Here is a 16,618-nt window from a genome sequence, read left to right on the forward strand (position 1 = left end):
CCTGGTTTAGCTTTAATGTCGTCCACCAAAGATCATAAGTTTAAATCATGCAATTAGAAGTAATACTACTACTAACAGCAAACAAAGATTTTTTTTCACTTGAGAATCTTCTTTTCTCTGGGTTTTGAGTCACTTTTTTCAGCTTTTCTCTGCAAATTTGTGAGCTAAATATGTGTTTTCATGGACAGTCTTGCATAATCACCTGGTTTTGGGAGCTGGGGAGCAACATCTGGGAGCCCTGCTGTTGAACTGGAGATCGGTTGCATAGTAGATAAATCTGGTTTTGAAAGTTCTTCTTACTATATCTCAGTTTAAGACTCATACATGGGTTTTCAGTGTATACATACACATGAACATGTACCTCTGTGCCGAGCACTGTGTAAAATATCGCAAGCTCAGTGCACAGTGCCCAGCCCACCCAGTCTGGCACTAGGTAGCACTGGGACAGGGATTGATCCCAGCTGTCCTGAGCAAAGCAGAGCCCTGGGGGATGCCCAGCCAGGAGCTCTTCACACACACTGCCACAGGGGGCCAGTTTTAGACCCCTTTTTGGACAGCCTCTAAGGTTAGTGTCAAAAAGATGACCAAATCGAAGGGAAGTTTATACTGTGTGCTGGAATGTTCCCTTCTGAGCAAGGTGACTTAGCCTGGGGTTGGGGGAGGAGGCTTATGGGTTGCACAAGGAAAGCAGGAGTCACCATCAAGTCAGAGACACAGTCTACTGGGACCCTTGGCCCTCATCCACTGGACAGTAATATAGGTGCTGAAGAGGTCTGTGAGACCCCCACAACCACATCCAGTTTCTGTTTAGGATTACCTTTGCCACAGCGGCACCAACCTCTGCCTCCTTCACCTGGCAGCACCCCCACACCATCCCGCACCACAGTGTGACGAACTTTATTAACATCGGACATGGGGATGAGAGCTCACCCCCGGCCATTGCCAGGCACAAGGCACAGCTTGTGCAAATGCCAGGCCTGGCCCTCCGAAAAATGCAGTGTCTCTCCATCTGTGCCAGCAGTGAGAAGGTCCCCAAGAGAGGCTGTGAGCACAAAGGCTGCTCACAAGCCCTTCCATCTCGCCCTCTCTGATGGCTCAGCCCACGGCACTGGGGCTGAGCTGCCAAAAGCCTCTGGGGCTAGCTGTCTTGTAGGGGGACAATCAGGGCAGTATACTGCCCAGCCTTGACCCCATCCCTGGCAGGGTGGGAAATTCCCAGAGGAGCAGGAGAGTGGTCAGCAGCATGTTGGACACGCTTTGATCACAGAGCATAAAGCTAAACAGACCCATTATTGATTCGTGTCTGCTGCGGCTCTGGGCTCTCCTTAACCCCCTTCAGATCCATGTGGTGTCTCTCATGCTCTTCTTATTCAGACAGTAAAACTTTATGGTGCCCTTTCATCACTGCCTTACAGAGGGCTGGCTACAGCCTGCCTTTTGCAGGGAGTAGACGGGCTGCTAGTGGAGCTGTGGGATCCTGCTGTCCCCTGCCGGCATCCCCAGCATGGTTTGTAGTGCTGCCCCAGATTTGAAGACTCCACATGATCCAGCGTTTATAGTGTTAAAAGGAGGAAGGGGCATACTTAAGATTTTCTCTCCAGCTCTGCTGTTTATGTGGCTTTAGGCACACAGGTGCCATGTTTTTCCCTGCTTCTGAAGAGGAGGGAGGCCTTCCGAGCTCACCTCATGATGCTCTCTATTCATTCAGACTGGTTTAGAAAGCTGTGGATCACTGGTGATACAAGGCAGAGTTAAACTCCTGCTGACTACAAGGAGATGTTTGTACCCAGTGAAACTACAGCTGCACTTGGAAGCACACAAATTGATGCTTCCAGTCAACTGGGTGCACCTACCATCAGCCAGCTGTCATGAAAATCCATTTCCCCTCCATGACAGGTGACCTGGCAGAAGAAGGGCAAAGGGAGGCAGCACATGGCACCACTCTAAAGGCTCTGGGCAGCTGCCTGCTGGCTGCCTGCCCTTCAGTGACAAGGGAAAAGCATTGCTGTCAGTCTGTCTCAGATGGACGTGTTGGTGGAAGGAGATCCCATGTCCACTGCTACCATTCAGAGAGGGGACCAAGGCTGCCAAGCAAGGCCGCTTGATGTGGTGGTTATACCTGAGAGCTTAGCAAAAGGAGTGGAGGAAATAGCAGAAACAAATTTCTAGAGCATCGTGCAAAGCACAACAGTTTGGGAACTGTTTTTACACGATGGACAGAAAGTGAGAACAGCTGAGTAAGTCAAGCATGTTCCCATAGGTTTCTGCCAGAGCAAGGCTTGTGGTGCCCTACACCCTGTGACGGGAATCTCCACTCACCGCAGCACTCTTGCAGCATCACCATTTCGCAGAGGCGAGGCACGAGGTGCGTGCTTCTCCCCTGCAGCATTCCAAGGACAGCTGCTCAGCACAGACACTGCACTGTGGCCTTGGTCATGGAAGAATGGCCGTGGTGGCTGTGCCACAGCAAAATGGCTTGAGCAAAGTGTGAGGAGAGAGAGATGAAGATGATGACCAACATCACCATGAAACCCTAAACACTGAAATAAAGTCCTCTCAAGTCAAACCATATATCACTCGAAGCAGCCTGTAAATGTGAATCCTGGATGGCAGCCAAAGTGCAAATAGCAAGACTCTGTGCAAGGCAGGTGGCTTAATGTGCAATGGGGACCACTGTTATTATGTGCCCCAAAACAGGCTGTGCTGGTGCATAGGTTTTCCAGTGATGGTTACAGGCTATTAAACCTCTCTAAGGTCATATGCTCTCAGTCCTTTTTTGACTGCATAAACTCATTCCTAAAAACCTCACAAAAACACATTCAAATTGCTCACAATTTCATTGGGGATATCATCTCCCCAGTTGAACAGAGGCAACATGAGAAGGGATCCTTCTACCACAAAAAATCGGGTTGCTTTGTAGGATCACTAGCCAAAAAACTTGATGTAAGTTGCTGCTAAAGGAGTGTTGGTACAAAGCAAGTCTGAGGATACCTGTTCTGCTCACTCCATGCTCCCCTCTGGGCACTGGAGTGAGAGGATCACTAGTGCACCAGTGAATAGTGAGTGGAGAAGAGCTACCGCAGGATAAGGGTCTCCCCAGGCTGGGGACAAGGACCCTCAGGAAGGCAGATGTAGGCCCACTCAGACAGTGGAGGTTGGGCAATAGCTAAGGGAACATGTGCAGGAGACAGGTTTAAATTGTTAATGTATTAATCTGCCTTTCCCAAATGGATTCTGTTCCTCCATCACCACCACCACCTTGCCCCATAAATTTATGTTTGTTTTAAACCCTGGGGCTTTTTGCTTACCAGAAAGGAAACATTGCTGTCAAGGGCACTTAGACAAAGTCATTTAGTTTCTGGGTGAGAGCTCAGTACAGTTAATAAGAACTCCTGAGTAACAGCCCAGCATGCTGCACTACCCACGTTGGCAGCAGGGACACCCACCATGGGAGGAGGCAGCAGTTTTCTGCACTGGGAGGTGCTGGGTGCTGCTGAAGGGTGGGTGCTGACAGCACTCAGGATTGCACTATGGTGTTTGCTGCTTTTCTTCAAGCCTAAGCTTGTGACTCTAAGTGATTCTGAAAGACTCATATCTTCTTTTCACCTACATGTTTGCAAAGTCATTTTATAGCTTTCGTGTTTGTAAAGAAACACCTGAAATTCAATACGCCAATGCTAAAAACCCCAAAGACAGTAAGTAAAAAAGGCACCCTGACTGTCTGCATGACTTCAATGCTCTTAAGCCTCTTTGGTGATTTCTGGAAGCAGAAGGTGCTCACGAAGTCTGCAACAATGTGCTGTGAGAGGGCACAAGGATCACCCATGTGGTCCCCAGCCTTCGTGTGACCCTCCCTGCTGGTGTGCCTCTGTTTCCCTCTTCGTGTCTCTCTTGAAAAGGAAGTTGTGACACACCGCTGAGTCATCAGTTGTGGAAAACCCGTAGTCCCGTGGTGGTGCAGGAAGCCAAGAGGAAACAGGAACACCCAAATGCAGTGCCAGTGCTGAAAGGCAAAGACACATTTTGGGTCTGCACTGCTCAGCACTGCTCCTTGGGATGCTCTGGGACCCCTTCTCCAGTGGAAAGTGCTCACATGAAAAACATGCTCTGCCCCCAGACCTTGTCAGCATTGCCTGCTGCAAAATCCCTGCCACCCACAACCTTGTGTCAGAAAAACACTCTCTGAAGATATTTACAGGAATTAGGAGCCCATTTTATGAGCCCTTCTGTCCTGAGAAAACCTCAGCCTGAAATACAGACCAAGATATTGTGGAAAAAAGCTCTGACCAGGCCATCTCTACCCCCAGGACACATCAATACAACACATACTGGCCAGGTTCAGCTTCGTGGGTTCAGGCAGGTGAGACAGGATCACAGGAGACAGGCTTGGCCAGTTATTGCCTCCACTCAGGGCTGCCTGTGTGTGAGCTGAGCGTGATCCACCCAGCCCCATGCCCCCACTGCTGCTGGCTTCACAGCAAGCGCAGCGAGGGGCAGGGGCTGTGGTGACTCACCCAACACTGGCCGCAGCACAAGGTGAGTTCGCTGACCTGGGAACCCATGGCCCCGCAGGCAGCAGATGGCTGTGCTGCCTGCCAGGACGGTGCTGTTGCTCACACACCCTCCTGCTGAGACTGCCATGACCAGGCGCTGATGCCGACACTGCCTCTTCCCCGGGCAGCAGCAGGTGGGAATTGAAGTGGTAAGATGCAGCATGTTCATGCAGAAAGGTGTGTGGGAACAGGGTCCAGAGCAGGCCAGCTCTATCCTGTCTTGGCCTTCAGACATGCTTAGGGCTGTCAGAGGTGCCATGTCCTGAAAAGACAGGCCAAGAACCCGCAAGCTGTCTACCAAATCCAATACAAAGATGTCAGGGTATTTATGCACCCCACACCCTGCGTCAGGACACTGGCATGACTGTGGTACCCTCCAAATGGCTCTGGTGCCTTTGAACAGCTTGGTGACTACAACACAGAAATACAATTTCACTGAGGTCCCCAAGAAGAGAAATACACATCTCCCCTGCTATGGCCAGCCTGGGTCTGTAGTGTTGTTGCCAAAGTGCGAGTTTGTTCCCGGTGTACACTAACTAATCTTACACACTGAGATGGGATATCAGTTTTATTAACAAAGTTGTGCAAGTTTGGATGCTAGATGAAACTAGCATAACGATTTCCAGCAAGTGCCAAACTTTATACATATTCTTACCACAATTCTCAGCCCATGGGGTAGCTGATTTGGTCACTGATAAAGCTGATTGGTCACTTAAATAGCATATTCCTTACCTAACTAAAAACATATGCATGCTCAGAGGGGAATGGTCTCTTCTTGGGCTGGGGTCTCCTACCTAAGGGGTGTGAATCTTAGTATTAGAATGAGGGTATTTCAGTTTAGGACATCATTTTCATGATGAAAGCTGACCATACAATCTGAACTATACATAGGTACATATTTTATCCAGGATGTTTCAATCTTCAAGGACATAGTCCCTGATTAGGAGCTCCTCTGAAACATTTTCAAAGATGGAGCATTTGGCTACTAATACTAAATTCATACATCCACCTATGTGTACATATTTCTATGCCTCTCTTAAAAGATTCATTATCTGTGCTCAAGACAACGGTAGGACCCCCTGAGCCCTACTACTCAGAGCCTGGAGAAACCTGCACAGTGAGCAGCAGCTGTGGAGGGGGGCTCAGCTGCGGGAGGCAGCAACGCTGGGGTGCCCTGGGAGTCCTGTGATCTGCCAGAAGCGTGCCGCTGTCTCACCAACAGCAAACATCGCTTCCTCACAAATGGTTAACCTGCCAGGAGCTGCACAGCACTAATGACTTCACATGCATTTAATCAGCTTGGGCTTCCAGAGCCTCCTTCTCGGGATCAGGAAAGGCCGTGCACCCCGGGTGCAAATGCTCCCAAAGCCGCACCCCTCCCCTTACCAATTATTAATCACCACCGGGCCAACAACACAAGCGAGCAGCAAGCAAACAGGAAAAGGCCAAGTCTCTGCAGCCCCTGCGGGAGCAGCGGGAAGCAGTGCTGACCGGTTCCCTGTGGAGGCAGCTTGCTCTCCGACCACCCTCCCCTGGGAGGCCCCGTGGAGGTGGCCAGTCCTGCACACACTGCCCTTTCCTTCGGGAAGGTCACTTGGTCCTGGGCACAGGAGTCTCTGCCTGCAGCTGGGAGCTGCTGGGCTACACGTGACATCTGAAGAGGAGCATCTGCCTGGCCAGCACCATTGTCTTCATCTCTTCACCATGTGGCACAAGGCATTTTGGAGTGCCCTGGAGTACACCTGCCGGTTGCTGGGCATCTCCACTGCAGCAGGTAAGAGCGAGCTCTCTTTCTTTGCCACTAAAAGGCACTAAGTAGGTGTTGGGACCCTTGAGCTGTCTCCCTGCTTCTGGTCAGGTGCAGCCCCTACTCCATCCTACGATGGGGATGAGGAAACTTGCTCACTTTTGCTTTGGAACCCATTGAGGGAGAGTGCCAGGCTCTTTCCAAATGCATAGGCATAGTGAGACATCAGAAAAGAAGAGCCAGAACTCAGTATGGCTGAGGACAAGCTAAATCACAAATGGAAAAGAAACCTAAAATATACCCTTGTAAAGCAGATATGGGCACAGGCAAGATGTGAATGAGACTGAAAAGCAAAATACTCATTGCTGTGCAAAACTGCCAGGCTGCTCTGTGGAATGTGAAAATGAAGGAGGAGTTACTTGTGCTGTGCACAGTGAGGTGTCCTGTGCCAGGCAGGATGGAGAGGCCCCAGCCGTAGTGCCAAGGTGCTGCTCTGCCTCTCTAGCAACCCATCAGGGAGCAGGCTCAGCAAGCAGTTCAGGTTATAGCTGCAGTACAAACATCATAAATTCACCCACCTGGCTAGTTGCATCCTCTCACCTGCTGTCAGGGGCTGCTTGGGACCAGTGTCCTCTGGGTTTGGTGACACATCTGAGTGCTTGGTTTCCTGTGAAATGCAAGTGTTATGGAGGCTGTCTCAGGCACAGTGTCTCACCCAGAAGGACTGAGCTGTGATGAATAACCCTCTCTCATGGGGCACCTCCAGATGGTATGTGGGGAAACAACTAACTCATAAGGCTCAGGAGTTAACTTTGACACTACTGCTGACTCGCTGTTGTGGGACAGGACAGGCAACGCTCTCTGCCTCATTTTACCCATCAGTCAAGCAGAACGCAAAGTGCTTGATTTGGCTGAAGGATGGAGGTGTAAACCAGAGGTGACTTGAGGTGGTCCCTGTGTCAGATCCCTGGGAATTTCAGATTTCAGACATGGCAGAGTAGGTCACAGCAGACCCTCCTATGTTTGCATTTCCTTTATCAACTGCAAGCAGTCATGAGAGACATTTTTCTCAAGTCAGGGGCAAAGTAGAAAGCACACAGGTCAGCTGAAGAGAGCACAGGTACCCAAGGACACCCGAAGCCCAGCTGGGACACTGGAGGCTGTGCTCTGGAATGTGCCTTAAAGGACTGATAACAGGCAGAGATTCGAGTCTCTGAGTTTATACAAACTCCCAGTAGATAGTGCACATCCTGATGAGACTGCAACAGATAGGAGCTGGGACAAAGCTTTAACCATAAAATGAAAATCTCTTCCGTTCTCCATTCCCATCCCCCTTGGGCCCACATGAACCCCATACTAGTCATATTGTCTCTTAAAGCTCCAGGGAAACTCCTAGAGACCTTCCTGGGAGAAAACATGAGCTTGTTGCCATGGGAAAACTAAAGATAGAACAGCAAAATTGAAAGTAATTTACAATTTGGAAGTGACTTAGTGGAATATAATCTCTCTCCTGCTTGCTTTCTTTTCAACATTTTGCATCATCTGTACCTCTTCCTGTAGTTCTTGAAATGAGCAATGCAGTCATCTTTCTGCTGAGCATCACAGAGCGTAGACAGCTGCAGTACCAATCTCTGTACTTTTCTATAGTTCTGATGCATTCCCAGTATCACCTGACTTTCCCAAAAGGCCAGTGAAGAATGGGAGGTGCCTGTGTTTTATTCCTCTGTGTGTCTCAATGGAATAAGAAAACAGCTTGATGCAGTGTTTAGTGCCTGATGAGGTGTATGAGGTTTCTGCATGAAATGGAAACCACGCAGAAGAGAATCCCATGGGTTTTGTTTGAAAAAAATATGAAAGGGAGAGGAGAGTGCATCAGCCTCACTAATTGATTCCGAGAAGGCCTGGCCAGCTCCATAAATAAGCTGCCTGCAAACACGGAAGGCTACCCACATGATATGAAGCTCCTCTTCCCCTGGGATCTTGGAGTGTAATGGCTGTCGGCAATGGTGGGGCTACAGGGTTTCTGTGTGTGAGAAATCAGACAGCCCTGACATCGGCAGAGCCTCATGGCAACTTCGCAAAGAGTGATCAAACAGCCCTGCAATTCGCTGCAGTGTTTGGGGCATCTCCGTAGTTCAGAGATTTTAGGCCTTGTGATTTCTGCATCTAGGGAGGGAGTCCTTACTTATTTCTTAATTCTCATGCTTTCAACCATTTAATTCCTAATCATGTGCCTTTAGCCACATGGTTTGGATAAAATCCAAATCAAGGCAGCAACTAGTCCAAACAAACACCTCGGAAACAGCCCTTTTCTTCTTGCAGATTCTTCATCCAAACAGATTTGAGGATAAAGCAGAAGCTGAGCAAAATCAGAAAACTTCCCCATCTAGGGCAGAGACTGGAGCGTAACAGCTGAGCTGTTGAATCCTGCTTTCATCTGCAGGGAATGAGTGGATGAATGAATGAATTTGTAGAGAAGATTATAAAGAAGGCTTCTCAGTCACAAGATAGCAAAGAACAATACTTTGCATGTAGGATTACACAGCTCATGCAGTTTTGCAGCTCCCTGATGAGAGTGATTTTGCTGTGTCTTTGCTCAGGGCTGGAGAGGCAGCTTCCACAGAGAAGGGTGACACATGGGCCCCATGCATTCCCCTGGGGAACAGGGCGACAGGGGCCAGCAGCTGCAGGAGACACAGGGAGACCACAGAGGGGCTTTGTTCACCCTGGATGGGAGAGCTGTGTGCTCAGGCACAGAGCCTCAGCATTGATCTGCCTCACAAGCTTGACGGACATCGGTCTGCAGCCCCATTTGGGAGCCTAGTACCTCTCTCCAGCTGAGGCAAACCACAGCTCAGATAAATAAAGCCAACCAGCACCTCAAACCTTGGCCAGCATGCACTGAGCAGGACCGGCAGTGAAATTCCTGAGCACCAGTGGATGAGCAGGGGTGGCTTGGTGAGATGTGGACTTCAAGTGCAACAGGAAGGCAGTGGCTGCCTAAAGTGATGCCCTGGCCTTGAGACTTGACCTCCATGCAGCCTCATGCCACTGGCACTTGTGCACAGTGACCGGCTGGTCATGAGCCAACCAACTTGCTGTAGCCGGTGTTGTGTTTGCACCATTCTGGAAATAGTCTTATGGGGAATTGAAGGATGTGGAAGGACATTTTCCATCCCCTCAAGCTACTGGCCCCCAACAGCCAGTCCAGGGAAGATTTTAGCCTTGCTAATACTCTTAATCCCCCTTAAACTGACTCCCCAGTGTGCTGTACTGGCTGGGGCACTGAGGGGACGTTCATTCTCCGGTTTTAATCTGCCTGCTCCTGTTACATGTTTTTCTGTTTGGCTAGCAAAGGATCTCGATGCTATGGCTACAGCTACAGCTACAGCCCTTTGTGAAGGCAGCTGGCATGGTTCCCCTGTCCTGCCACTGCTGCCCTGAAGTCGCGCGTTGGGTGCAGCAGGCTTGGGTGAGCAGGGGGGGCAGGGAAGAGAGGCTGGAAGGCCTCTGGGGGACTTGGGCAGAGATGGGCCTCCCAGACAGCAGGGGGGAAGAGGTGGATGGAGCAGTGGGAGGGAAGTCCCTCTGGCAGCTGAGAAGAAGAGGCATGGCAGGAGGTGGAAGGGAACAAGACACTGCTCACCTCCCTCAGCTGTCTAAACCTCGCTTGTATCCCCAGAGCACCTCTCCCCAGCCCACATAGGCGCAAGGCTGCCATGACAGGGGTGCAGCTGAGACAGGTTTCTGGTCTGTATGTCAAGGCCAGCATTCAGCTCTGATCCCTCTGGGTTGGTGTGTCAGCACGAGTCACTGGAACTGGCAGTTCTAACATGCTGCGCAGCACAGGAGGAGCATCCTTGCAGCCCTTGGGGAAACTGGGGCATCAATCTTGGGAGCTGATGGAGCACTGGAGAGTTGGTAACTGACCCTGCAGTCAGCATCTTACCTACTTCTTTTTCTAGTGCTGATCGGTGTGGGCGTAGAAACTCTGCAGCAAGGACAGTTCAAAAGCCTGGCTTTCTATCTGCTGTGAGTATTTTTACCCTTGATATCTGAGCTGGTGGGGTGACTTGTTTGATCCCTCCACCATATGTAGCATGGGACTAGACTGCAACAGCATCAGGAAGCAGTGTCTGAGGATTTGGGGAATTCAGATCTCCATCTCTTAAGTTTCAGATAGGTAAGGTATTTCTGTTAAAGAAAGTGATGCTACTGCATCACCCATGCTATCGCAGACTCAGGCAGGCCAGAGGTGACACTGGCTGCAGGCTAACCCTGTGGGGGCAGAAATGCTTTGAGCTCTCCCCAACAAACCAGCTGAGGTGTTCAGACCCCAGCACACAGACTCTGTTGTGAGCTGGATAATAAATCCTGGCTCTCTGTGCCCTTTCTGCCACCTGAAGAGCATACTCAAGCCCAGCGCTGCCCCCCTGACAGCTCCACCTTTCAGTTTTTCAGGGGTTGCAGTTACTGTCTGTGAAGGCTTCTTCTTTATCAGTTTGTTCCTGGAGATGTGCTTCACGTGAGTAGACCCTGTCCAGTCTTCCCAGCCTTGGTGGGACCTCCTTGGGGCAATTTGCCCCCTAAGGCAATACCAGACTTAGCTGAGCTGCAAGTGCCAAACTAAAGGTCCTGCTCCTACTGCCATAGCAAGTGCACTCAGGCAGCGGGGAGGTAAGTGGGGCCATGTCCACAGACAGTTAAACCTGTGTTTTAACCCAGGCTTGTGCTATAACTTGCTGAACATCCGCACGAAAAACTCTAGTCAGCAGCATCTGCTTAACACACAAGGGTGAATCCACAAGGGTGGAAGGAAGATCTAAATCCCCAAGGTCAGCTGCAGCCCCCTCCCAGAGACAGCACAGAGGTTTAAGTTAGAATGTTGAAAATCCTTATGTACTTCTCAGAGGCCAAACATTTTGGTTGTCTTTAACATAAACTCAAAAGACCTGATAGCTTAGAGGCAATGCCATACTCCGGCTAATAGTCACTTGACTAAGTTGCCACGCAAGCAAATACACCAAGGAGTGATGGCCTGAGATGCTGACTGCTGGCAGATGTAGTCCCTGACCTCTTCCCCATGGGAGGTACTCAGGCTTTGCCTGCTTTCCCTGACCAAGACAGTGGTTTCCTGGCAAGCCAGAGTGAGGACCTGAATCTTTAGATAAGTGATTGTTAAGTGAAATCTTCCCGCCATGTGCTTTGTGCCCCATCCCACAGGGACCTCTGTTTCTCTCCCCAGATATGAGCCTGACTCCCTGTCACAGGCCTGCTGGAAGCGAGCTAGATGCCCAGGGAGCTTCCAGAAATTTCTGGGGTACACACTGCTGTCGGTGGCTTGCTTTCTGCATCCTGTCCTCGTCTGGCATGTCACCATCCCTGGTGAGGAGTCCATGCCGGGCTGGGGAGTAGTGCAGATGGAAAACAATCATGGTCTGTCTGGGGCCAGAAAGGGTGGGAATGTGGGGGTTGTGGATCAGTTGTGGGGACCACTGAGCTAGCTGGACCAAGCACTGCTTGGTGAGCTCTTCACTTCACCCCAACCCTCAGCCAACATGGCCTTCTCCCTAGGGTCCATGCTGGTGCTTACCGCCCTGGCCTACTTCTTGCTGAGCAAGAGGAGGAAGAGCCCAGGGCTCAAAGAGACGCATCCCCAGACGGGACAGTATGTGGACCCTTCAGCCACTGTGACAGCCCCAACCATCGCTGGTGACACTGAGCAGACATACACCTTCCACGGGGCCCAGAGGGAGCAGCACCGCTCACTGCTGGGCCAGATGAAGAGCATCCTGAAGGGCGGGAAGGACAGAAGCCCAGCCCCGGAAGTTCCTGCCCAACCAGTGGCCACACCAGCCCCACGCAAGCAAGTGCACTTCCAGGAGAAGGTGGTGCAGATCATCCCCTCTGTCAGCGAGAGCTTGGAGGACATGGAGAGTGAGGCTGAAGAGACCACATCGGACACAACACCCATCCTCACCCCACCTGACGCCCCCGTCATCCTCGCTCCTCTCAGCTCCACAGGACTCTTTTGAGCACTCTGCAGAAACAAGGACAGGGCAGACATGATACCCCTGCCACTGGCATTTCTCCTTGCCCTTCTAACAGCTGAGGGGCCTTGAGAGGTCACCCTCCTTTGCCCTCTCTGCCTCCAGAGTGACAACTGTGTCACGCCCTTTTCAAGGGGCTGCTTGCACTACATGGAGGGGAGACCACCATGCCCCAGAGCAGCCCCTACTGCAGGCAGTTGTCTCCCTCCTGCCCTCACTCCAGGTGGAAGCGCTCCCAGCTGGGACACATTCAGCGCTGGCACTGCAGTGCTTCCCTCACAGCACCTGCACTGGATGCAGCAGGCCCAAGGCATCCAAAATACTATTTCAGAGGTGGGCACATCCCTGGGGCTAGCACCCGCTATGTGCCCTCCCCTGAGACATGCTCCGGGACATCACCTCTGACCTTGGGCCCACCTTCACAGGAGGAGGAAGGACTCTGGGGCTAAACAGGGCCCCTGCGTGGACAGCTCTCTTGAGTTAGAAGAGGTTTGGGATGATGTAGCAGCTCAGCTCATGAGGTTCAGTACCACGTTGGCACAGCAGACCATGTGTAATTCCCTATGTGTGTTAATTATGGGCTCCAGAGGGAAAAGAAATAGTAATAAAGTTACAATGCTGTCCCAGCAGTCCCTTCCATGCCAGCTCTTCCCTGAATCCTTCACCTCTGGCTTAATCCTACCATGTATTCTGCCCTTTGAGAACCATTCACCTATAATCAGGCATTTCTTTCCTGTTCAACTCATCCCCTTGGCTCTCTTCCACCTGAAGACTAAGACTTTCTCCTTCCAGATGGCAAATGCCGTCTGTGTCTGCAGATACCATCACCCAGACCCTCTCATCAGCATCAGACAACTCTTTGGCTGCACAGGGGAAAGAGCTCAGTTATTGGGGTTTCTCAGACATGGGACATGAGGCCACACTGTCACCACTGTTGGGATGAAGAATTGTAACTGCTCTGAGCCCAGATACGCAGCATTGGGGTGAGGTGGTGGTAAGAAGATCCCAGGCACCTGCTCAGACAATTTATAAGGTAGAAACCAGTGGGGCTGGCTGATTTCCTTGGAAATACATTATTTCTTCTTTTAAAAATCTCAACTCTGAGTTACAGTCATCATGTTCTTTCAGGAAAGCAATATAGTTTGAAGTGTGAAATGTGAAGTGTAAGGATTCAACAATCAGAAGGCAATTGAGATAAGAACCTAAAGCTACTTCTTAATAAACTCTTTTTAAGTGACTCCTAATTTGGGAGATGGGTGGGGCAGAAGGTGGAAGACAATGACTCACAATATTTGACTGCTTTTTTTTGATAATAAAACTCTGTTCACAAGAGCAGCTTATGAATGGTTGCACACACTTGTTATTCCTACAACAAGACACAGACAGAAAAGCATTTTGTTGCATCACCAAAATTTAAAATGATAGCTGGTATCAATCTGTTCCAAACACGATACACGGATTACAGACCTTCTCCTTCTGGCTGCACAAATTAACTCTCCACCCTGTAATTGCATTCTGGGGAAGAGTCACGTACACATCTGCCTTTAGGGAGGTTTTGCACCTGCAAAAATGTCTTCAGAAAACTGTTCCCATTTAAAGCCTAGTGCTGCATGACTGATACCAGCAAGTCCAGGACCCTGCCACAGCTCCACCCTCAAGCTAGTGTATTAATCACATTAAGAAATAATAATAAAGTTATTTTCTTCTTAAGTTGGAGGCCAAGCACCATACCTGCATCAACGAAGGTCCCAGCCCAGCTCTGCTAACAGTCTACCCACCCTTGCCAACTCTGCCCCAAAAGGCTGTTGTCAGAGCTGGCTCCCCAACTCAATCACACATCTGCTCTGCTATTAGGCCTACTCTCATTAGCAAGCTCCTCTTTCTGCATCATCCTCTTCTTTGAACATTGCATAACTAATTACACACACAGAGATAAGATTTGTTGAAAAAGCACGGCTCCCACTAGATCAAGTGATCTGCTGATGAGAGAAAGACCACATTTCTGCAGCCTCCTCTCTAGCCCCAAGCAAAGCTCCAGGGCAGCCTAAGTGGGGACAGCTGCTTTGCAACGAATTTTATCCTTCAGCCCTTAATCAGTCCCATGCTTCCTACTGGTGGGGCAGCAGGGCCAGCTGGCAAGTGGAGAAGCAATTCCGTGAGAGCCCCTGTGGCACCTTGAAGTGTGCGTGGAACAGCATTCATTGCTCTGTGAAATGCATAAAATGAGTTTGTAATTGTCTGCAGAGTCTGCAGAATTAGGTATTTCAATTTTTAGGCTCATCTTCTGAAAGTCAGTTGTAGGTTTCCCTTAGGAAGCAAGACTGGGGGAAGCTACAGGTGAGGTGGTTGTTCAGCGTTCCTGGACACAGCACTGGACCTGGCTGCTTTTCTTGCCTCGTCCCTTGTGTTGGCCTGGCTTTTCTCCAGCCCCACAACTAGCTGCTCATCTTTTCTGCAGTATTAAATTTCCTGTTCAGTTAAAGTCCATGGCTAGGTCACCCTGGAGACTGCCAAGAGCCCTACACTAGTGCTGGGACCACAGATCTGGGGGCAGGATGCTTCAGAGACAGCTGAGCTGTGCCTCAAATAGCAGCAGACTCTCCCACAGTTCGGGCTGAGCAGCTACCGGGGTCGCCCCTGCCAAGGAATCTATTTGTACATCCCCCACTCTGGTCCTCACCACTCATCGCACCCCTGGTGCTATCTGCCAGCTCCATTGGCTGAAAGCGTGTGTTAGCTCAGAGTAAAAATTATTAGGAAAAAGAAAGCGGGTGGCTATCTTTTGTGGTAATTAGCCAAATAAATGAATGGAAGGAAAGGCCAGACACAAAATGAAGGAGATGGGGGATAAAAGCACCCCTTTCAGAGGCAGCAGGCTGTTAGAGCATCTCAACTGAAATGCAGCCTCAGGCTTTCTTTAAAATCCCAGTGTAAAAGAAATGTTCAGCCTCAGGGGGTATCAGATGACTTTGCAGAGGGCTCTTATTTGCTCAAGTGTGCACTGCTGTGTTGACCCCCCGCCCTACATCTAGCTGGGAGGGACATCCCAGGGGCTACTGAGAGCACCAGAGATGCTGTAGAGAGCTGTTAGGACACCTGTGTATGCAAACTCTCATATATGAGGGGTAATTGCAGGAAAAGAAAGAGATAGAACTTGACACTAATAACTGTGCAGTGCAGTGATGTCTGAATTTGAGCTGCCTGAAGTCCACACAGAACCACATGAGTAGTGTTATATAATTTTTACCTACATTACAGTTATTTCATGATACAGCTAATCCATTGAGATTAAGCCATTGAGATAGAGCTGAATGCATAAAGCTATAAATTCCTATAGAATCATATACTGAAAGGAAACAAGATGAATGATCCAAAAGAAATAAATGTGAAAGGTGAAACTCTGTGAGGTAATCCTGGCAGAAATTGTTTTCTTCAAAGTTTCCTCCAAGGATTTCCATGCATGGGGAAAAATTTCCTTGCTTTGCCTGTACATGTGCATTGAAAACATTCTACAATGCTACTTGCCAGCTTCCATCACAATTTGGTGAACTGCTATGTTGCAAACAATTACTCCATTTGAACTTCTGTATGAGGTAACAATAGATTTCAGTGCAGGCTTTGTTTTCAGTTTCTCTCTGCCTCTAGTACACACTAGCTCGAGTAGCTGTTACACAGCCCTGAAGGCAGGTACACTACCTGCTCCACCATGGTGCTCCCACCTTGTGACAGTTGCCCTCCAAACTCCCTAGCTCCCCCCAGGGACTCTGGGCCCCAGTTTCTCAGTGCTACTCCCTGGTCAAAACATGGATATGAATGTTTTATCCATACAACAGCAGTGTTAGGAAAATAAGGTCTATTTGGAGAGAAAAGCGTGCAGTTTCTGCAGTGTCAGTACCCAAAATCAGAAAAGTCCAGCTGTAACCTGTACACGCAACACTCACAGAAGCTAACACTGGTATTAACATCAGTGGCATGGGCGGCTCCTAATTCAGTATTGAGTCATACCCACATACGGGAAAGGACCTGTCTCCACTTGATTTCAAATGTTGCATGCTCACACACCTGCAACCCTACTACTCCTCAGCCCTGTGCCTTCTGCCATCTCATTCAGGAGATTCTCCCATGTGCTGGGCCAGAAATGCAGGTTCTGTTTTGGCTGGACTCCTGCATTTTGTGCTGTGCAGGAAGTTACAGGAACCAGAAACTGGATCCCAAACCTGCCTGGGATTCCTCAGAGCTGTCAGCTTCCTTATCTTCTTGGCATGGTG

The 16,618-nt window shown here is 49.8% G+C and overlaps 1 protein-coding gene across 1 annotated transcript; it reads left to right on the forward strand.

Moving 5' to 3' along the window:
• Positions 1-6,257: 6,257 nt before the first annotated feature.
• TMEM72 (transmembrane protein 72) lies at positions 6,258-12,335 on the forward strand. The gene is made up of 5 exons (XM_010156038.1): positions 6,258-6,327; positions 10,266-10,332; positions 10,754-10,825; positions 11,546-11,685; positions 11,875-12,335. The coding sequence occupies exons 1-5, from the start codon at positions 6,258-6,260 to the stop codon at positions 12,333-12,335; spliced, it is 810 nt and encodes a 269-aa protein (XP_010154340.1).
• The last annotated feature ends 4,283 nt before the right edge of the window (positions 12,336-16,618 follow it).

This window comes from Eurypyga helias, unplaced genomic scaffold (genome assembly GCF_000690775.1).
Source record: "Eurypyga helias isolate BGI_N326 unplaced genomic scaffold, ASM69077v1 scaffold1257, whole genome shotgun sequence".
Classification (NCBI taxonomy): domain Eukaryota; kingdom Metazoa; phylum Chordata; class Aves; order Eurypygiformes; family Eurypygidae; genus Eurypyga; species Eurypyga helias.

Excerpts from the sequence above, each read along its gene's own strand:
- TMEM72 (XM_010156038.1), top strand. The coding sequence starts at position 6,258 with ATGTGGCACAAGGCATTTTGGAGTGCCCTGGAGTACACCTGCCGGTTG. Across the intron at positions 10,826-11,545 it reads TTCCTGGAGATGTGCTTCAC|ATATGAGCCTGACTCCCTGT; the intron begins GTGAGTAGACCC and ends TTCTCTCCCCAG. Across the intron at positions 11,686-11,874 it reads CTGGCATGTCACCATCCCTG|GGTCCATGCTGGTGCTTACC; the intron begins GTGAGGAGTCCA and ends CCTTCTCCCTAG.